This window comes from Anomaloglossus baeobatrachus, chromosome 12, assembly GCF_048569485.1.
Source record: "Anomaloglossus baeobatrachus isolate aAnoBae1 chromosome 12, aAnoBae1.hap1, whole genome shotgun sequence".
Taxonomy (NCBI): domain Eukaryota; kingdom Metazoa; phylum Chordata; class Amphibia; order Anura; family Aromobatidae; genus Anomaloglossus; species Anomaloglossus baeobatrachus.
The window spans coordinates 41,030,369-41,053,810 of NC_134364.1; the positions used below are offsets into that span (position 1 = coordinate 41,030,369).

The 23,442-nt window shown below is 43.2% G+C and overlaps 1 protein-coding gene across 2 annotated transcripts in view; it reads left to right on the forward strand.

Annotated features, from left to right (window-relative positions):
- Positions 1 to 23,442, forward strand: part of PAPLN (papilin, proteoglycan like sulfated glycoprotein) — a 138,067-nt gene that overhangs the window by 79,594 nt on the left and 35,031 nt on the right. Inside the window, exons 11-21 of one of the 2 annotated variants that reach the window (XM_075330119.1) lie at positions 1,811 to 1,934; positions 2,033 to 2,159; positions 5,838 to 5,897; positions 8,467 to 8,674; positions 8,762 to 8,938; positions 10,228 to 10,384; positions 14,222 to 14,296; positions 15,235 to 15,304; positions 16,151 to 16,241; positions 21,016 to 21,121; positions 21,365 to 21,839. In XM_075330119.1, the coding sequence (XP_075186234.1) occupies positions 1,811 to 1,934; positions 2,033 to 2,159; positions 5,838 to 5,897; positions 8,467 to 8,674; positions 8,762 to 8,938; positions 10,228 to 10,384; positions 14,222 to 14,296; positions 15,235 to 15,304; positions 16,151 to 16,241; positions 21,016 to 21,121; positions 21,365 to 21,839 (1,670 nt within the window). The remainder of the gene's footprint in view (positions 1 to 1,810; positions 1,935 to 2,032; positions 2,160 to 5,837; positions 5,898 to 8,466; positions 8,675 to 8,761; positions 8,939 to 10,227; positions 10,385 to 14,221; positions 14,297 to 15,234; positions 15,305 to 16,150; positions 16,242 to 21,015; positions 21,122 to 21,364; positions 21,840 to 23,442) is intronic. The other variant, XM_075330120.1, reaches the window with a different exon arrangement.

Consider the following 23,442-nt stretch of genomic DNA (forward strand, 5'->3'; position numbering starts at 1 on the left):
GTGGCGCACAAAGTAGTTAACCCCCTGTCACACGCACTTACCTCCCGGACGACCTCGCTGTTGGCGGCGAACATCCTCTTCCTGAAGGGGGAGGGACATTCGGCGTCACAAGACGTCACACAGCGGCTGGCCAATAGAAGCGGAGGGAGAGATGAGATGAGAGATGGGCGGCGGGACGTAAACATCCCGCCCACCTCCTTCCTTCCACATTGCCGGCGGGATGCAGGTAAGCTGTGTTCTTCGCTCCCGAGGTGTCACACGGAGTAATGTGTGCTGCCTCGGGAATGACGAACAACCGGAGCACAGAAGGAGGACCGACATTTTGAAAATGAGCGACGTGTCCACGAGCAACGATAAGGTGAGTATTTTTGCTCGTTCAGTCGTTCGGAGATGTCACACGGTACGACATCTCTAACGATGCCGGATGTGCGTCACTAACGACGTGACCCCGACGACATATCGCCTGATATATCGTACCGTGTGACGTTGGCATTAATCTAGTGGATTGGGAGAGATGCTCTTTGCACAATCTTCACAGATTACAAACCAGTAAAGCTAGCCCAATTTCTGAGCAGGGGATTCCATTCCCAACTTTAATATTTGGGCATATGGAGAAAGGTTGTATATATAATTATTAAAAATGTCACCGTTATTAAGAATGTGACTGTGTAAAATAGCTCTTACTATAGGACCAGTGGCACACCACTTATAGCACCAGACAACATGGACACTTTTGAGCCTGTGAGTCGGGGAGGCCGTGGCTAAAAGGCTCTCTGTTATACCATTCAGCTGTGAGTCTGTGTCTCCGTATCGCAGGCACGAAGACATTACTATATCACACCTTCTGTGCCAAGCCTCAGTTCACACACTACATAGAGCAGAACAGCTCATTGGGGGAGCAGGGTTATATGAATTTCTTTATCTATTCACACACACATATAATATTTCCTCATCAGGCAGGACATGTAGGAGCCTTATGGTGTGATGGGGACTAATGTGGGGGGAGGGTCATCATACCCTGTGTCGGGGCTTGAGAGGCTATCACACTGTGTTGGGGACTACTCTGGGGACCAACATTACTGTGTGGGTGGGGACCTGTACATGCCATGATACTGTGGGGGCCTTCATCGTGTGGGGGTCCTGTGGGGACCATCATACTGTGGGGGGTTGTGAGAGCCATCATACAGCGTGGGATTATATGGGATCCATCATACTTTGTGGGAGCCAAAATATAATGTTGGGGTGCTGTGGGGGCCATCATACTGTATGGAGGGTGGGTTGTGGTGGCCATCACACTTTGTAAGAGCCACCCATATTATGTTGGGGTGGTGTGGGGGCCATCATACTGTGTGGGGGGTTGTGTAGGCCATCTTACTTTGTGGGAGCCATTATATAATGTTGGGGTACTTTAGGAACCATCATATTGTGTGGGGGGGCTTTTGGGGCATCATACTTTTCTGGGGGACTATGGGGTCATCCTACTGTGCGTACAGAGGTAACTGTAGGAACATTTACTGAGGGAGTATCATACAGTGAGTTTGATGTATTTTTGGGGGCATCTTAATCAAAGGGCCATAAAAAGGATATCATAATGGGTGAGAACACTAATGGGCTTCAGTATGGGCACATTTACTAAGTTGAGAGGTATGCCCTTTTTTGACTGTTTTTATGCCATGATTCCACTTACTCTATAGATTTTTTCTTTATGGGGGGAGGGAGCCCAAATTGGACTTTTGGTGGGGCCCCATAATTTCTATGTACACCCCTGAATACAATGTTAATTAATTGTAATTGTACTTTCCAATCTCAGCTCATTGGCCAAGAACCCAACAAAGGAGTTTATTATCAATACTATCTACCCAATAAACTTGAAGAGGAGGACTATCAATGGAGCTACGGATCTTGGACTGAGTGCAGTGCAGAATGTGGTGGAGGTATGACCAGACAGAAATGCTCATTTATCTTTTATTCCTGAGTAAAACCATTTCTCTAAGTACTCCTGCTATATTTCCATTATTTTGCATTCTGGCAGGATACCAGTCCCGTTTGGTGTTCTGTACTATAGATAATGAAGCATATCCAGACTATATGTGTGCAGGGAAACGTGCTCCGGCAGGCAACAGAACTTGCAGCACACAGCCATGTCCACAGACAAAAAGGTAGTCATTGTTGGACCTTGAACATGTATTGTTTACCATAAAATATTTTGTCCAGTTATTGCAACTTACAATTTTTCCATGTTACAACCTATATATTTAAAAGCAATCTGTCAGGTGATTTTTTTTTGTAGTACAAAACTAATGTTATTTTTAAATAGGGCTTAAGGAGACCTTTAAGTATCAGTAAGTTTTATTGCTCTACCCAATCCTGTTATCTTGCTGTCAACTTCATAGAATTCAGTGTCTTCTGCACACTAGTCAAGTGTATGTAACTACAATTTGCATATTCACTGCTCCCCCACCCACCTCCCAGGGCATCCACTATCACGGCTGAGAGGTGGGAGGGAATATAGGTGGGGGCAGCAGTGCAAATTCAATTCAGATTTACTATCATTGATACCAGCCAGGGGTGTAACGACCGCGGTCGCCACTGCGACCCGGCCCGAGCAGGTTTGGGGCCCGCGGCCGGCGCCCGCCGTTTAGAGAAACAGCCGGCTCCTCTCAGCTGTTACTTTACTTTCAAACAGTAGCGCAGCTACCGGGGAAGGGGGGGGGCCGTGCTCAGAGGACGCCCAACCAGAGCTGCGTTACTGTTAACTATATCGGCGCATACAGCGCGCCGATGTAGTTAACCTCTGCGGTAGTGCTGGGAAATATGATTTCCCTGCACTGCTGCATGAGCGCACGCGCAGGACATCAGAATCCCAGCGCGGTGACGTCACCGCAAAGCGCCGGGACTTTGATATCTTGCACGCGCGATGAGACTGCTCTGATCCGTTGGCTCTGGGGCCACCAGGAGAACCCTGAAGCAGGTGAGTTTGAAGGCTTTATTTCTTCAATGCAGTATGGGGGGCATATATATATATATATATACATATATATATATATACAGTTAGGTCCAGAAATATTTGGACAGTGACACAATTTTCGCGAGTTGGGCTCTGCATGCCACCACATTGGATTTGAAATGAAACCTCTACAACAGAATTCAAGTGCAGATTGTAACGTTTAATTTGAAGGTTTGAACAAAAATATCTGATAGAAATTGTAGGAATTGTACACATTTCTTTACAAACACTCCACATTTTAGGAGGTCAAAAGTAATTGGACAAATAAACCAAACCCAAACAAAATATTTTTATTTTCAATATTTTGTTGCGAATCCTTTGGAGGCAATCACTGCCTTAAGTCTGGAACCCATGGACATCACCAAACGCTGGGTTTCCTCCTTCTTAATGCTTTTCCAGGCCTTTACAGCCGCAGCCTTCAGGTCTTGCTTGTTTGTGGGTCTTTCCGTCTTAAGTCTGGATTTGAGCAAGTGAAATGCATGCTCAATTGGGTTAAGATCTGGTGATTGACTTGGCCATTGCAGAATGTTCCACTTTTTTGCACTCATGAACTCCTGGATAGCTTTGGCTGTATGCTTGGGGTCATTGTCCATCTGTACTATGAAGCGCCGTCCGATCAACTTTGCGGCATTTGGCTGAATCTGGGCTGAAAGTATATCCCGGTACACTGCAGAATTCATCCGGCTACTCTTGTCTACTGTTATGTCATCAATAAACACAAGTGACCCAGTGCCTTTGAAAGCCATGCATGCCCATGCCATCACGTTGCCTCCACCATGTTTTACAGAGGATGTGGTGTGCCTTGGATCATGTGCCGTTGCCTTTCTTCTCCAAACTTTTTTCTCCCCATCATTCTGGTCCAGGTTGATCTTTGTCCCATCTGTCCATAGAATACTTTTCCAGAACTGAGCTGGCTTCATGAGGTGTTTTTCAGCAAATTTAACTCTGGCCTGTCTATTTTTGGAATTGATGAATGGTTTGCATCTAGATGTGAACCCTTTGTATTTACTTTCATGGAGTCTTCTCTTTACTGTTGACTTAGAGACAGATACACCTACTTCACTGAGAGTGTTCTGGACTTCAGTTGATGTTGTGAACGGGTTCTTCTTCACCAAAGAAAGTATGCGGCGATCATCCACCACTGTTGTCATCCGTGGACGCCCAGGCCTTTTTGAGTTCCCAAGCTCACCAGTCAATTCCTTTTTTCTCAGAATGTACCCGACTGTTGATTTTGCTACTCCAAGCATGTCTGCTATCTCTCTGATGGATTTTTTCTTTTTTTTCAGCCTCAGGATGTTCTGCTTCACCTCAATTGAGAGTTCCTTAGACCGCATGTTGTCTGGTCACAGCAGTTTCCAAATGCAAAACCACACACCTGTAATCAACCCCAGACCTTTTAACTACTTCATTGATTACAGGTTAACGAGGGAGACGCCTTCAGAGTTAATTGCAGCCCTTAGAGTCCCTTGTCCAATTACTTTTGGTCCCTAGAAAAAGAGGAGGCTATGCATTACAGAGCTATGATTCCTAAACCCTTTCTCCGATTTGGATGTGAAAACTCTCATATTGCAGCTGGGAGTGTGCACTTTCAGCCCATATTATATATATAATTGTATTTCTGAACATGTTTTTGTAAACAGCTAAAATAACAAAACTTGTGTCACTGTCCAAATATTTCTGGACCTAACTGTATATATATATATATATATATATATATATATATATATATATATATATATATATATATATATATAGCAGTGTAGGGTCCAGCCTGGGGGAAACATATATATATCACTAGGCTGGGATAAATATATATACTGTATGTATGTATGTATGTATATATATATATATATATATATATATATATATATATATATATATATATATATATATATATATATATATATATTAGGATAGGCCCACACAGATATATGTCACAATAGGGCCCAGTCTGGGAGACTATATATATATATATATATATATATATATATATATATATATTATATATATTGTATATATTATATATATATATATATATATATATATATATATATATATTATATATTATATAATTTGTCTCCCAGGCTGGGCCCTATTGTGACATATATTTGTCCCCCAGGGTGTGGGCCTATCCTGGTGTATATACTGTATATATATAATATATTTATCCCAGCCTAGTGTGTGTGTGTGTATGCACTGGATGTGTATATGACTTAGAATTCTACTGACCAACGTCCAGAGGGGGGCCCAGGTCTAAATTTCGCACCGGGGCCCATCGCACTCTAGTTACGCCACTGATACCAGCACTGAGATGGGAGAGGGAGCAGGGCACATGCAGTTTGTATTTACATATGCTTGACTAGTTACTACTTCATACTGAATTCTATGGAGCTTACAACAAGATAACAGGATAACGTAGAGCAATAAAACGTACTGATTCTGAAACATCTCCTTAAGCCTTCATTCTATTTTTCTTTTCACCACTCATTTGTTTTTCTGTTCTGCTATTCTGATTGATGCAGTCTCGTTCTCGACATTCCAAGTTTGGCCATTGTAACACTAAATAGTAAACTGTTTGGATTTTTCCTATGGTCTGGACACTTCTCCCTTTGGCATACCAACCAAGGTCCTATCTCCTGAACAAAACGTACTATGAATTCCTTTCAATGACCGAGGGACTCCTTTTTCTTCTTCTTCGCATGTGATTCAGTGATCCATCTACTTAAGAGCTGAGAATCTGATTATATAATCTAAAAAGTCAAATGTTGTTAGAAATCTAACCATAGACCTATTAATTCATAATGTAACATCTGCTTATTCTGTGTATAAGGATGTCTTACATATATCAGCCGACATTGTGGAGTCGCATAGTGAACACAAAAATGACCAGGTAAATCGGAGTCGGGTAATTGTTCAGTTCTACTTTGGACTAACAAGTTTTCTTCAAAGACATTCTGCAGAATCTTACTAAAAATCTAAGATACTTGGGTGACAATTGGTTTTCTTCTTGCATTTGGTTCTTCGCTCTAGCTATAAATGATTTCTGAAACCTCACGCTTCTCAGATCCCAAATCTCCATATTTGACTTTTTTTTTAATGTAATTTTATTTTAATAAAACAAAAAGTATACAAGCCAGACAGAATATAAATTTCTGATAACATATTAGTTTGCTCAGTGGATAGTTGATTGATGCGTTTCACAAACCTATAGTAATGAACCATTATGGCTGGAAAAAGTAGTGATCAGCCAAAGAGTCCAACAACGTAACCTCTCGGGCCTCTAAGTGAGGTTCCAATTTGGGGGACAGCTCTGTATAGTCCATTGTCACTATGTGACTGCAGGTTTCTTGCCTGGTCTCGGGAGGACTCCCGGCGAGCAGCAAGAACACCAGGGTAGTGTCGTTACGAGAGAGGGGATAATCATCGGCGAGTGAAGCAACAGACAGGATAAGCCAAGAAAACAATATAATTGTGGGCCCACATAGAAGGCAGAGAGGAGCGGGGTCACCTCCTAGCACACCCCTGAGGATGAACCCTGCACTCTCTAACGCCCCTAAACGGATAATTTCCCTGTGCGCTGTCATGTGCTTTTGACCTCATTGACCCTAAACTCATTGTGGTCAGTGAAGGCCAGCGTGATTCTAGTCTCGCCACTACAATAAGACAAACGGGTGTGGAAAGACACACAAAGCTCTCCTAGGTTTCTTCAGTAAGGAACTTCACAGCTGCAATAGAAACAACAGAAAGTAAAGGGCCATTTACACGCTGCGACATTGCTAACGATATATCGCCGGGGTCACGATGTTTGTGACGCACATCCGGCGTAGTCAGCATGTAACACCTATGAGCGACCTAAAACGATTGTTAAAGAAGCAAAAATCGTTGGTCTGAGTCAAGTCGTTCATTTACCAAAGATCATTGTCTGGTCAGTAGCGAGGTTGTTTGTCGTTCCTGCTGCAGCACACATCGCTATGTGTGACACCGCAGGAACGAGAAACTGCATCGTACTTGCGCCCGACCCGCAATGAGGAATGAAGCAGGTGGGCGGGATGTTACGTCCCGCTCATCTCCGCCCCCCCGCTTCTATTGGACGGCTGCCGTCTGACGTCGCTGTGACGCCGCACGAACCACCCCCTTAGAATGGTGGTGGTTCGCCGGCCACAGCGACGTTGCAAGGAAGGTAAGTCCGTGTGACGGGTGTAAGCGATGTTGTGCGCCACGGGCAGCGATTTGCCCGTGACGCACATTGGACGGGGGCGGGTACGCTCGCTAGCGATATCACAGCGTGTAAATTGCCCTTAAGTGTTCGTGGATTTGCCTTATGAAGATTTTATTTTTACACTATTTCTGACTTCTCAAGTTCTTGATTAGTCAGATTGGTCAAAAATGTATTAGTGCCCGCAGCAGCCTATCAAATGTGTAGTTCAGATTTTACCCGAGCTGCTTAGGAAATTGAAGCTTAGCTGCACTTAATACAATGGACAATAAAAACAGGTCTTACTTTTACAGTTTTGGTAAATGAGGACCATTGAGTGCTAGTGTTGTACATACTATAGGAGCGGTGGTGCTAGGAATAAGGACAGTTTCCCTCTGTAATAAACCTATATAAAAACGTCTAAACATGCAAACGTTGTTCTGGGAACTCGCTTCAGGCTAATGCATTTGGTGCAAACTTTTGGCTGTGGTGATTCTGCATAATGCTGATTGCTGGCGGTGGGTCCTGGTGCAGATGGTGCATAAAGCTTTATTATCTGGTAGAAAAGAATTGGTTTTGTATTAACTTTCTGGATAGAGCATGTTGCAGTAAAGTGAAAAATGTTTGCCTATTTAAAGGGGATCTGTCACCAGGTGTTTGCTGTGTAATCTGAGAACAGCATGATGTAGGGGCTGAGACCCCGATTCCAGTGATGTATCACTTGCTAATCTGCAGATCTAGTTGTGCTCAGAATGCTGAGCTGTGTGTTACGCCGCCCACACCACTGATTGACAGCTCTCTGTGTACACTGTATATTGAGAGAAAGCTGCTAATTAGTGGTGTGGGTGGAGTTGGACCAGGAGGCACAGTCATGTAGTGATAATCTTCTGCTGATAAAACACTGATTTTATTAAAACAGCAACACACAGCTCAGTAAGTGACATATCGCTGGAATCAGGGTCTGAGCCCATACATCATGCTGCTCTCAGATTACATGGCAAAAAGAATACCTTTTAAGTGTACTTTATTGAATCCAATTTATTTGACCAAAATACAGCAAAAATACTTTAACCCCTCCTGTCATACTGATTTCAATCCTGATCATTTTGGCCATCTCCTTTAATGACCAATTAGACACTTGCCTTGCTTGGTGTATGTTTAATGGTATGACCATTTTCCACTTTTGTGCCACATGCTCTGTGCCAGGGATTTTGATGCTGTAAGCATGTTTTTTGTGCCCTTGCCATGTTAATGTCCATTTCAGCTGGAAGGTTGGTGAGTGGGGACCCTGCTCATCCACCTGTGGGGGCGGCACGCAGACCCGTTCAGTGTACTGTGTCACATATGAAGGCAGAGCTTCCCAGCAGGCGGTGAATGATGCAGAGTGCACTGCCTTCGTCGAAAAGCCACCAACCCAGCAAGTCTGCAATCTCCGGTCATGTGCAAAATGGAACACCGGCTCCTGGACACAGGTGAGCCGCCCCGTCCCAGCGCAGTTACAGCTCTACGAAGACGTATGCATTATCATTTGTATTAATCTATGGATTATTTGGGTTCAGTGCTCAACGGAGTGCGGAGAAGGAATTCAGAAACGAACAGTTACTTGCAAAACGGACACCGGTGCCATCGTTCAAGACACCGCGTGCATGCATCAAGTCAAACCAGCCGATAACCAGCTGTGCTACGGCGAAAACTGTGTGCAGGAAATTGGCTGGCACATCGGAGAATGGGGTCTGGTAGGAAAAACCTTTCATCCATTTATTTGATTGCCTTCGGTTATTCTCCAATTACATTTCTTTTCTACCTGACATGTAGCAGCATATTGAATGGGAGAAGTAAATAAGAAATATTTTAAAAAGTGTGGGGTAAAAAAAAAAATAAGTAAAATCTTCCGCTGCTTAGGTGGTCCACCCCACTATGCTGTGTTCATGTGCCGGCAGCGGTAATGTGATGTACATTGGTACATTGTGGCAGTACCACTGTACCCCTAAGAGATCCGTTATCTTTCTATTTATAAATAACATAGTTTAGGTTATGTTGAGAAGGGATCCATGACTGATGTGCAGGATTTAAGGGGGCTTTACATGCAGCGATATCGTAGCGTGCGTACCTCCCCTGTCGTTTGTGTGTCACGGGCAAATTGCTGCCCGTGGCGCACAAAATCGTTAGGAGTCGTCACACGGACTTACCTGCCTAGCGACGTCGCTGTGGCCGGCTAACCGCCTCCTTTCTAAGGGGGCGGTTCGTGTGGCGTCACTAAGCGGCCGCTCAATAGAAGCGGAGGGGCGGAGATGAGCGGCCGTAACATCCCGCCCACCTCCTTTCTTCCTCATTACCGGCGGCTGCAGGTAAGCTGCAGTTCGTCGTTCCCGAGATGTCACACGTAGCGATGTGTGCTGCCTCGGGAACGACGAACAACCTGCGTCCTGCAACAATCAACGATTTTTAGAAAATTAACAACGTGTCAACAATAAGGTGAGTATTGTTGATCGTTAACGGCCGTTCATTGGTGTCACACGCAACAACGTCGCTAATGATGCCGGATGTGCGTCACGGAATCCGTGACCCCGGCGATATATATCGTTAGATACGTCGTTGCATGTAACGGGGCCTTTAGTCTCTCATGTACCCAAGCAATTATTATGGACCCATAAAGTCTCATTTTTTACAGTCCCCTAAGGTCTAAAATGAAGGGATCCTAGTGCTTTATATAGTATTTAATCCCTTTGTCACCCCTCCTCTTACGGAAGAGCTAATACCCAATAGGGAAAGTTTACTGGAATTGGTGCAGAGAAACATGGAGCAGTTGTCCAGAAGATCTTGCCATGGTGCAAAGGTTTTCTGGGGGAAAAAAAAAAGCTAGAATACTTTTTGGTTATGTGCGCCATGCTCCGCTAACTCCCCCGTAATGCTAAGTTCCATTGATTTCTATGTTCCTCCGTCTTGTCAGAAGATCGATTTAGATTGAATTTCTTTTACTCCAAATCTGCTGAACTGTTCACTTTTCTAATTCTTTCCCTTTCAGTGCTCCAAAAGCTGTAACAATGGTATTAGAAAACGCCAGGTGATCTGCGCTGACAATGACCGAAACTTCTATGAACCTGACACATGTGAAGCCTATGAGCCTGATAAGCCGTCCGTGATCGAGAGCTGTAATATGCAGCCGTGCTACCTGAAACAGCGTAAGTCCGATATCAATCTACGTGTGTATATATAGAAGCAAGAGTGCGAGGATACACAAGCGGAGAACTAAGGTTAATTTTCATTTTTTGTTGTTGTTTTTCAATTTAAATTCGATTTTAAATTATATACAGTACTAGCTGTAGTACCCGGCCTTGCCCGGGATAGTAACTGTCTCTCTCCCAGTCTCTGTCTGTCTCGATGTCTGTCTGTGTCTATGTCTCTGTCTGTTTCTAGCTCTCTGTCTGTATTTGTATCAGTCTATCTGTCTCCCTCTCTGTGTCTGTCTGTCTCTTTCTGCAACTGTCTTTGGCTGGAAACACATCTATGCGAGTAAAATCGGTCCGACTGGGCTGAAAAATACTCGGCTGATTTTAGTTCACGTTAGGTGCGAGTGCAACGCAAGTGCGATGCTTTTTGCTTGCGTGTGTGTCGCGTTTGCGATGCTAGTTTCATGCAACATCTTAATTATATAAAAGCTATTACACATGTGTCATTTAATTTACCTTTGGGAATGTGATGTCACATTCATCTGTTGAATATTTAATGAGCGAAGTTACTGCCACACTCGCAAATGTGAACGGTGTTGTGCGTGTGTGATCCTACTTTTAATCCCCTTCCATAGGAAATCATTGGGACAAATGGTGCGAGAAACTCGCAAAAAAGCAGCATGCTGCGATTTTTTTCTCAGTCCGATTTGGACTGAGAAAAAAAATCGCAGATGAGAGCTGAATCATTCACTAACGTGTCCGATTTCAATGCGAGTTTTTCTCGCATTGCTCTACTGCGAGAAACTCGCAAGTGAGAAGCAGCCCTTTGTCTGTCTCTTTCCCCGTCTGTCTCTTTGCCGAGGCTGTCTCTTTCCCAGTCTGTCTCGGTCTGTCTGTCTGTCTCTCTCTCTATCCGTCTCACCACCGACATCATATTACCAGACACATAAGCTTCTTATACTAACAGTTTATTTTGTTCCTATAGCAACCACTGACAGTTGCTATTAATAGCGCGTAGCTCCCACCTCCATTCAGTTTAATGGAAGCAGGATTTTGTAGAGGTACTGTAAATCGCGGGGTTAAATTTTCCTATCAAAACATAGTCCATGACATTCCCTGAGCCACATGGAGTGTCTGTGCAAAATGTCGTGATTGTAAATGCGACGGCGCAAATTCCTTTAGCGGACACACACACACACACTGAGCTTCTTTTATAATATATATATATATATATATATATATATGTATATATATATATATATATTATAATTATAATATATATAATATATATATATATATTATAATTATTATATTTTTTTGATAATTTTTAAGTTTGTTTTTGATATATATATATCCCAGACATTAGTGCAATATAATATTTTCAGCAATCAGATCTTCCTTTCTCTAGTGTAGATCTCTGAATGCATGAAATATAGAGAGTTAAAGGGAATCTGTCAGCAGGTTCTTGCTACGGTATGTAATCTAATATTATATGAGGTAGGGGCTGAGACACAGATTTCAATGATGTCACTTATTATTCTTTGTGCTGTTGTTTCAATACAATGAGTGCTTTATCACCAGGAGATTAAGATTAGGAGGTGTTGTCCACTACTAGGACAACCTCTTCCAATTCAGTGTTTTCCCTAGGTAAAATAATATAGCCTATAATCCTCTCCGGTACCGGTGCCATTCCAGCAGTATCCGGGCATTGCTGTGCTGGGGCTTACTTGGGGTTGCGACGTCACACGAGCCCCTTGTCCAATCAGCGCTGGCTTCCTTCTCCCCACCTTTGGACCAAAAGCGCAATCAACAGGAAGTGAGTGGTAGCCACAGAGCTCACTTCCTGTTGATTAACTCATTTAGTCTGAAGGTGAGGAGACAGAAGCCGGTGCCAATTGGACATGGGGCACGTGTGACATCACAACCCCACGTGATCCCCAGGACCACGAGCCCAGACACTGCTGGAATAGCCCCGATACTGGAGTTGAATATACGCTTTATGATTTTACCTAGGAGAAACATGTTTAATCAGAAGGTGTTGTCCTAGTAATGGACAACCCCTTTAATCTCCTCATGATAAAAAAAATGTAATTGTATTGAAACAATAGCACATAGCCTATTAAGTGACACATCACTGAAATCAGTGTCTCAGCCCCTACCTCATGTTGTCCTCCAATTACATAGCAAAAACTTGCTGACAGATCCCATTTAAAGAGGATTTCCATTGGATTTTTTTCTTTCAAGTTAAACTGATCAACGCCTTTAATTGCCGCTGTTCTACCGATTCTAAAACAGTTTTTTTTTTATTTTTCTTCTGTGTCCCTGCATTCCAAAGTTATGCCTCCTTTTTACTGTAAACTGAGCGTATAGCACAGTACTCATGTGCGGGTGTGGTTGTGTTTTGATTGGCCTGAGCCAGGAAAAAAAAAGCAAACACTCAAATAATTTCTTATGGTACACACCCCATTTGTTGAAGGGAAAATTTGCACCATTATTAATGGGGGGGGGGGGCATAATTTTGGAACGAAGCAGCACAGAAAAAAAAAAGAAAACCTGTTGCAGAATCAGTGGACCCTTGACCATTAAGGCTGCTTTACACGCAGCGACATAGATAGCGATGTTGCTGGTGAAAGCACCCACCCCCGTCGGTTGTGCGTCACGGGCAAATCGCTGCCCATGGCACACAATATCGTTTTTCCCCGTCACACGGACTTACCTGCCTAGCGACGTCCCTGTGACCGGCGAACAGCCTCCTTCTAAGTGGGCGGTTTGTGCGGCGTCACAGTGACATCACATGGCAGCTGTCCAATAGAAGCGAAGGGGCGGAGAGCAGCCGAAAGAAAGACATGCCCACCTCGTTGCTGGAGGACGCAGGTAAGGTGTTGTTCATCGTTCCTGGGGTGTCACACGTAGCGATGTGTGCTGCCTCAGGAACGACGAACAACCTGCGTCCTGCAACAGCAACGATATTTGGGATTAGAATGACGTGTCAACGATCAAGTGAGTAATTTTGATCGTTAGCGGTTGTTCGTACGTTTCACACGCAACGATGTCGCTAACGAGGCCGGATGTGCGTCACGAATTCCGTGACCCCAACGACATCTCGTTAGCGATGTTGTTGTGTGTAAAGCCCCCTTTAGAGGAAGTGCTCAGTTTAAATTAAAAATCCAGTGAGAAGGTCCCCTTTAATAATTGAAATGATGTCTACCTGCAGCCCCCACTCGAGAAGGCTTACAACATACTATTTTTTGCTATTGATTTTTTTTTTCTTGTCAATATAAAAATGCATTGAAGTGGTTGTATTGTCATAGACCGCCCTATTCAAGATGTGACCACCTGGGGTAATTAGCTACCAGTGATTGTCCCAGGTCATGCTCCAGCCACCCGGGTTTTGGAAGAGGAAGGTCCAGCCAGCCAGATATGTCTCTTGCCAAGATCCTTGTAGGGGAAATGTAATATAGTAACCTAAATAGCTGTCTCATAGAAGGATGGTTTGAGTCCACCAAACAGGAGCAGTCTGAAATCGGGAGGTGTAATCGCACCTCTGTCATCATAAATGGCCCCTTCACTTACGCTTGAAATCAGGAAGCCATCAATCACATATAATTACAGTCTGAGACTGCTCTGGGTTGAAGCAACGCCCCGAGGTAAGCCATTGGCAAGGCAATATAAGAAGGAATATGTAATGGTGGCAGCTTGAGGGGCTTGGCGGACGTGATGGGTTCTCTTTAAGACCTCAGAGATTTGGGCATTGCAGCTACAATGGAAGGAAAGGTGTGCCAGTATTACAGAGGTGTGAAAGTGACCGAGATGTTATTGTATTAATTCTGGTTGTTTTTTTGTGTTTAGAGGTTCCCAGTATGCAAGACACCTGGGGTTATGATAATTCGGATCAGTTCTCGCTCACCCGATACAAGCAGCCAAGTAAGTTTATGCAATTATTTAACAAACTGCTTTGTAATTCTAAAATCTTCTTATTAAATACACAGTAGAGCAGCTTTATCAGGTGGGAGATTCTAAGCTTTAGTGATGTTCTCATAACTAGTGATGAGCGGGCACTACCATGCTCAGGTGCTCTGTACTCGTAACTAGTGATGAGCGGGCACTACCATGCTCGGGTGCTCAGTACTGGTAACTAGTGATGAGCGAGCACTACCATGCTCGGGTGCTCAGTACTGGTAACTAGTGATGAGCAGGCACTACCATGCTCAGGTGCTCTGTACTCGTAACTAGTGATGAGCGTGCACTATGGTGCTTGGTACTTGCAATGAGCAGTTGGTACACAAGTCAAACCCATCCAAATGTCCGAGTATAATGGAAGTCGATGGGGAAATCGTCCGGAAAAATGCTTGAGACCCTCATTGACTTCATTTATACTCAGGTACTCGAGTTGAGCCCGTCCGACTGCTCGGTACAAGTACTCAGCACTCGAGCATGGTAGTGCCCGCTCATCACTACTAAGCGTATATTCACACCTGTCAGATATATACGGTAGTTGTGTATTAAGTGTATAAATAGGTGTGAGATCGGCCTCCGTTTTTGTATGTAATAGAAATGTGTGTATTTTTGGTACTTTGGTGGAATAAGGTAATTTGGACCTATTTCCATTTGGTTCTGCATGTAATATCACAGCATTAGCCTCGCTGAATGACTCCGTTTCTTCTCATAGAGATTCACAGCAAGCTGCAAATCCGTAATCACTCAAGGCAGAAATGAGAGGGTCGGCCTCTGATCTCTGTAACATGTCGACTTTTAACACTTTAGAGAAGACAAACATTCATAACTATAAATGTAAATTATCGGATCAGCTTGTTTTTTATGTTATATTTATTACTTATTGTTGTTCTGTCTCTAATTTGCAGCCCCTTCCCCTCCTCCTATAAAAGAAGATAACTTTATTCCCTTAAACCCCAGAGACTGCCGTCGCAGCAGGTGAGCCCGACATGGAATATAAATAGTTTTTTTTTAGCCTCTAAATGTGTCTATATTGCACTTTTCCCCTTCCTATAAGCTCCTTTAGCACAAAAAAAACCTGTCCATCACTCATCCTCCCCAGGTCCAGTGCAGAGTCTCTGCCTCTGCTCCTGGTGTCTGTAGTTCTGACATCGCCTATCGGTGAGTCCATCGGCTCTTGGCTCATGCCAGCAGCATCCGGCAGAGCCACTGAGCTCAGTGATTGTCTGCAGCACTGTTGATGTGATTGTCAGCCTGCAAACAATAACAGACACCAGGAGCAGCAGCAGAGATTCAGCTCTGGACCTGGGGAAAGTGAGTAAAGCATAGTTTTAATTTATTTTTTTTTATAGAAGAGAAATATTGTAAAAGGGGACAATGCCTTTAAATAAAAGTTTAGGTTCTGTTTCTAATGGAACCCAAAAAGCTATGCTGGATCCAGTTTGCAATAAATTTTGAGGAATTGGGATGGTGCCCATCAACTTTAGAGGTCTGTTGGGGTCCTTAATTTTTTTTACAGAAATCATAGGACCCTAATCTAGTGCCTTTCTGCTGATGGACACTTGGCCTTCGGTAGAAAACTACTGATATTAAGATAGATAGGATTAGAGGGTGTCCAGACATGGAAAAGCATGGCTAGAACAGCGCCACACCTGTGCACAGGCTGTACGTGGTATTGCAGCTCTGTCTCCATCATTTCAATAGCACAGCATTGCTATACGACTCATCTGGTATATTATCCTGGACACTGAAACACTTTTCTCATTATTCCTATACTTGGTATATAGTTTTTAAAACTTTATATTTTCTTCAAACTTTACATAGGTATGGATGCTGCTCAGATGGAGTGACTGCTGCTCAGGGCTACAACAATGAAGGATGTCCGACTGAAAGGAACACAAGAGCTGACACTTTAGTAAGTGACGTATGACTCTATTAATTGTTCTTTTTATTTTACTTGTCTCTATTTTACAATTATGTACAGTAAACTTTGCAGAAAATATCAAAATATCTCATTTACATTTTGCATTTGGGGGAAGCAGATTAGTTGTTGGACGCGGTCATTTTTTTTTGTCTATAAACCGCGTCACCATGATGGAAAAATTCAGCTGAAATTTGCAACAGAAGATATGTAAAAAAAAAAAAAAAAAAAGAAATCCCTTGAAATGCATAGATAATAAATATTGAGATAGAATGGAGCAGAAAAAAAATAAAACGAAAAATAAAAAAAAAAAAAAAAATTACAAAAGTGCATTTTAGGAAATGTCCCAAATTTCACCAGCAAATTTTCATTTATAATGTGTTTGTAGGAAGAACAAAAAAAATCTTTTGTATGGATGTGATTATTTTTTCAATGAGGAGAGCTTCATTGTTGTCAGGGAATATATCTCTTGAGAGTTTATATCGGAAGTGGTGCTGCTATTCAAAAAAAGTGCTACTGTTATATTATATGTCTTATATAAGTCTTACATTATTTTTTTACTCCGAAAGATGTGCTAGGGCTTATTTTATAGGGGATGTCTTATTATTTTTTTTTCTCCATAGACAACAATCAACATTTATTCAAATATAGTCATATTACATTCTGGAATATCAACATAACTCGCCACACCCCGCATGTAACACGTCTCTCTGTCTGTCTGTCTTCCTGCAATTAAAGGCCCAGTCACACACAACGACTTACTAGCGATCCCGACAACGATACTACCTGAAAAGGATCACTGGTAAGTCGCTGGTGAGATGTCACACAGGTAGACCTTACCAACGACGCAGTAACGATGAGCGACCTGTATAACGATCTCGGCAGGTGTTGGGACCGTGTATAGGAGGTCTTTGGTAGGTGTCAAACACAGCGATGTGTCCTGCCCAGAAGGACATCGCCTTTGAAGAAAGTGGTCCGGACCATTCAGCAATGACTGGCGACCTCACAGCAGGGGCCTGATCGCTGGTAGGTGTCACACATGGCAAGATCGATGCTGCGTCACAGAAACTGGGACTCAGCAACGATCTCGTTATCGATCTCGTTGTGTGTGACGGGGCCTTAAGAGACGTTTTGGTGACAGCCTAGTCACTTGAAGTGATATCACATAGGTCCTAAAGCACTGTTATCATAATATAAACATTTGGCCCCCCAGGAGAATGGGATCCCTGTGAAGTTGCCCAGTTTGCTCTCCCTTCCCACTAATCTTAGTCCTGTATACCAGCCTGTCTCTCATTTAGTTCTATTAGACTTTTGCAATTAAGAGACCTTTGGTCACATGACTGAAGTCACCAAAGGTCCTTAAACAATCTGAACCTCGGCATACAACAGCTGGGGTCCCTGAGAATTTGAGAATATTGACTCCCCATCCCTCCCCCCTTAATTCCCCCCAATAACACTGGCCCTGACTGTAACTAGGGCTTATTTTTGGAGTTTGGCTTGTATTTCAAGCTTACTTTAGAATTCATGTAAAATCATGCTAAGGCCTCCTTCACACGTCCGTGTCTCCGGTATGTGTTTGGTCCGTTTCCTCATGTAACGGAGACACGGGCACACGTAGACCCATTAAAATCAATGGGTCTGCGCTCACGTGCATATTCTGCCATGGACCGTGTGCTCCACACGTAGACATGTCAGTTTTTCTCTGGCATCACGGGTGTCACACGGAATGCAAACGAGTCACATGGAATGCAAACGGTCCACACGGAAGTGTTCCATGTGACACGCACCGGAAAAAACACATGTGTCTGCGAGAGAAAAAAACCCAACTTTACTCACCTTTTCCAGCCCTCCTGTCTCTGCCGCTGCTGTCACTTGCTTCCGACCCCCGCTCATTATGCTCATTGCATATTCACTTCACTGCGGCCGGAAGCAGCAGCAGCAGGGAGTCAGCAGGACCGGAGACCGAAGATCAGCACCACGGACAGAAACGCCAGGGACAGGTGAGTAGAAAGTTCCCGTTCTCCGTGTGTTATCACGGATAACACACGTGTGCCATAAACACGGCTCACGGAGGGCAATACACACCTTTGACACATCTGTGAAAAACGTCTGTGATTTTCACGGACGTGTGAAAGAGGCCTAAGGCTTATATTTGGGGAAACATTTACAGACCCGCCAACGGTGATGATATAATGCACAATTAGCAAAAGTTGACAATAAACCAGGGAGGCGTTGAAACTTCATCTTTTTGCCTTATCAAAACTGATTTTTTTTTAATAATTTGCAGCTAATTGCAATGCATTCTAATATTTCTAGAGCCCTTTCATTAATAAAAGTTGGGTTCTGACTGCTCAGCATGGGCACAAAATACTGTGGTTTTTTTTAACCTGTTTACTATTGGTAAAAAATAAAAAACTATTTAATTTTCAATTTTTTCAGAAGTATTAAGGTTTTTTAACATTATTATATACACATTTTTGTGATTTATTTATTTAAATGATTGAACAGTATTCATATTGGAGATCTGTTCAATTTCCTCTGCTTATAATGGATATATTATGCATGTAACATTATTTCTCTCCAATAACAGTTATTATTTTTCTCACAAAATTACGTTTGTGAGAAACAGGGGTGAATGTTATCTGAAATAAATAAGCAAATTGATACATTTAAGTAGAATTTTTGTTTAAATTTAAAATTTAAAAAAAATTAACGGGTTCTTTGGCATCTGTGTTCAGCATTTTGTTGGGATCTCCGTCCAAACGCTGAAGAAAGCCATTGAGTAGAATGAAACAAACTGAATCCAAGTCTGTAACTTTATACTCTAGTTTGCCTTATTTTCTTCTGCATTGTCTGTTTTAAAGGGGTTCTCTGAAAAATGATAAATATGAAGCATTTTTCTAAATACCATTTATTTAGAAAAAGGTATGTTTTATCTAGTGCACGCTGTCAGGATTTTAAGGATGGCAACTTCCATCTAGCAATGTTCACCTGTCCTAGGACGGACTGTGTGAGGGGCGAGATAGACATTCTCCCTGCACTGCACTAAACCGGTCAGGCTGACTGGGATGTATGATCATTCTCAGTCCACTAAAGAAAGGAGTTTATATTCTCCTTAAATCTACTCCGCTGAGTGTCCTTTCAAGATGACTGAATAGAGAAATGCAAGTTCTCGATGCCTGACAGGACGCTGCTCTGACCTGATGTCTTTCAGATGTTGTTCATGCAGCCTTTCCTACTGCGTGTCCTCCTAAATCTAGGACGGGTGCACACTGATAGATGGCAGCTGCCGTCTTTATAATCATGCAAAACAAGAATGCCGCTGAGACACCATCACATGTTTCTCAATGCTGGCAGGAAACTAGCCAGGTCTTTCACTGGAAGGAACAACAACAACGGGAAGGGCAGTCTCCAGTCAAAGAAACCGCCTATACCAAAACATGGTATCCATCCACAGACACCTGTTTCGGGGTATTTGCCCCTCATCAGTGTGGAGTAGGAAACTGGCTAGTGGGAGCAATGCCTAGTAGAAGACTACATAGGTAAGAATGGTTGACCTCGGGGAGATCAACATCCAACACCGCTGAGACACCATCACGTGTTTCTCATCGCAGTGACACTAGGGGGCTTTGTTCTAGTGTCACTGCGTTGAGAAACACGTGATGGTGTCTCCGCGGTGTTGGATGTTGATCTAACCGAGGTCAACCATCCTTACCTATGTAGTCTTTATAATCATGGCTGTAGGTTGGGAGAGAAAAGGCGCAATAGGGTCTTACCCGGTTTAAGGGTGAGAAAGAAAGGAGAATGATACACTCACCTGATCGGGTTGTGCCAGTCACAACCCATTTGTAGACGTTAGTGAGTGCCTGGGTGGTTCAACAGCGGCCCCGTTTGAGAATATGGTATATCACAAAAACAGAGAGGAAAACGGGTTTCATGTCACGCTAAAAAACCACAAGGGTTGATATGTTGAAAATTGAGATTCTTTTATTGAACAATTCCAACGCGTTTCAGAGACATGTCAGTCTCCTTCTTCAGGGAAAAACGAAATAATCATATCAACACTCATGGTTTTTTAGCACGGCATGAAACCAGTTTTCCTCTCTGTCTTTATAATCATGACAGAGTGCAAAGTATACCTTTTTACTAAATAAAGATATTTATATAAAGATTTAATATGTATAATATCTATTTTATAATAATTCTCGGCAAACCTTGCTCTAATTGCTGCTACTCCCTTGGAAAAGTTTTCTTTCTTCTGTGCCCCTCTGTTCGAAAGTTTTGTGTTTCAATCTTCAAGTTAGTTCAAAAGAAGATTTACATCTTTATGTATCCCACATAACATCTCTATAGACATTTGCTTTTTTGCTAACCAAAACATGACCAGTTGGGTTGAAGGGAAAATTTTAATTTATATTTTTGGGGGTCATAACTGTGGTACCTAAGAAAAAGAAAGTGTTCCATAATCTGTGTAATAGCAGCGATTGGAAGAGGAACTCAGTTTAAATGTAAAAGTCCAGAGAAAGGTCTTTTAATGGCACATAATAGACTATGCTGTTGTGTCCCATCTGGAAAAAAAGGTCAAAAGGAGACCAATTCAGAGTTGCAGATTTTGGACTCCATTTGCCTCATTGTATGGATCCGGTGTTTGAAGATTTAAAATCGATCCCACCACAAATTATTAAATATGGACGTCAAACGCAATATATGAAAAAGCTTTACTTGTACATTGATGAGGAGACTTTAATTACTGACTGTATTATTGTAGATGCCTTCAGATGAATGCAGAACCTCTCAGTATGGATGCTGCTTTGATAATGTCAATAAAGCCTTAGGTCCTGTCGGTGAAGGATGTCACAGTAAACCCAGTTATGGTATGTATTTCTCCTTGATTGTCTGTAGATACCAGTTTCGTATGAGTTGTTCTTTTGACTACATTGACACTTGTCCTGCCGAGCTCCTTCTCTAGGACGCTCCCGGGTTGTACAAACTCATGATAGCTCGGGCTATTCTGATGACAAATGGAAAGAGAGCTGCTATAAATTCTGATAAACTCCAGGCAAATCAGTAAATTCTCTAATCATCACTTATCTTGTCTTTTTTTTTGTTCTGGACAGCTTACCCAACAATGTGTTTACTTCCAAGTGCCCTGGGGCCTTGCAGTGATTGGAAAACTCGCTGGTACTTTGTACCAGATGTTGGAAAATGCAATCGTTTTTGGTACGGTGGCTGTCACGGTAATAGAAACAGCTTTGAAACTGAAGAAGAATGTATGAGCTCTTGCCAGAAGATTCCTGGAAGGACCACAGGTACCATAGAGTACAGATACCGCAAGCGAGGAATGAAATGGGATCGCTTGTCACATGCACGCCCAGGGAGTCAGGATGGGGAAACTTTTGAGAATGAAGAAGGACAACGTCCTGGAGGGATTGTAAGAACCCTGGACCAAGATGCTGAAGGCCGATATCTTGCTGGACATGAGTGGGATGAGCGCAATGTGGGTTCGCGGGTGGCTCAACCATCCACACAGCAAACTGGGTACGAGGCAACTACAGAAGAGGATTCTCCAGATCGTCACTCCTCCATTTATAGGTAATGCTACTTGTTTGTTATGGTTCTTATAAAACATCTGCAATAAATCTCATGATATTGAGGAACAGCCATATGAATAAACATTTTTCTGCAGCAAGCTCCTAATGTTCGACAACCCATGTCAGATACATTTCTGCAATAAGCCTGCCCTAGGAGAATCGAGTCTGCCCAGCTTTAGAAAAAGTGACTTCCTTCCACAAGCTGCGCCACACCTGTCCACTGGTGGTTTTTGGTATTGCAGCTCTGCCTAGGCCCTTACATGACATTGCAATATAGTTCCACATACAACCCATTGACAGATGTAAAAACTGTTTCTGGAAGAAAGTTTAATGTTTTCCAAATTCAGACTTCCATATATCACGGTCCGAGTATAGGTTGCAGTGCCTGGCCTAACGGCGTGTCTCCTCGACCATAAAGGCATATGAGGCTGTCAAGTTGGGTCAGGAGACCCTCTGAGTTAGGTGTAATTATGAACAACTTATTTAAAGAAAACCAGCCCTCAGGATTTAGTCTAATGCTTCCCCAAAATTGTTCTTTTACTCTATATTATATAATTGCCTATCTAAATCTCTGCTTGTCCTAATCTGGGCAGCATAACTAACAAAGCCATTTGAAAATGTCCGACGCCATAAGCAAATGCGAGCGGAAGTGTACGCAGGGTTCCTACTATACACATACCGCAGGGTGCCTACTGTACGCAGACTGTAAAGTCTGTACTATACGCAGAATGCAGGGTGCCTACTATACACAGACCGCAGAGTCTTAACTATACGCAGACCGCAGGGTGCCTACTATACGCAGACTGTAAAGTCTGTACTATACGCAGAATGCAGGGTGCCTACTATACACAGACCGCAGGGTGCCTACTGCACGCAGACTGTAAAGTCTGTACTATACGCAGAATGCAGGGTGCCTACTATATGCAGACCGCAGGGTGCCTACTGCACGCAGACTGTAAAGTCTGTACTATACGCAGAATGCAGAGTGCCTACTATATGCAGACCGCAGGGTGCCTACTATACGCAGACTGTAAAGTCTGTACTATACGCAGAATGCAGGGTGCCTACTATACACAGACCGCAGGGTGCCTACTGTACGCAGACTGTAAAGTCTGTACTATACGCAGAATGCAGGGTGCCTACTGTATGCAGACCGCCTACTGTACACATTCCGCAGAGTCTGTACTATACGCAGACCGCAGGGTGCCTACTATATGCAGACCGCCTACTGTACACATTCCGCAGAGTCTGTACTATACGCAGACCGCAGGGTGCCTACTATACGCAGACTGTAAAGTCTGTACGCAGGATGCAGGGTGCCTACTATTCACAGACCGCAAAGTGCCTACTATACGCAGACCGCAGAGTGCCTACTATACGCAGACCGCAGAGTGCCTACTATACGCAGACCGCAGAGTGCCTACTATACGCAGACTGCAGGGCGTATATCATACTCAGAGGTGTCCGGCATTTTCATCTGGAACCTGACTTGCCTTGATAGACTCTTCCTTAATCATTCAGAGTCTTCTGTAAATCATGATGTGGGCTACGAAGAAGAGCGTTCATGCTGCTGCAGACACGGGTACTCTGCAGTATTGCAGCAG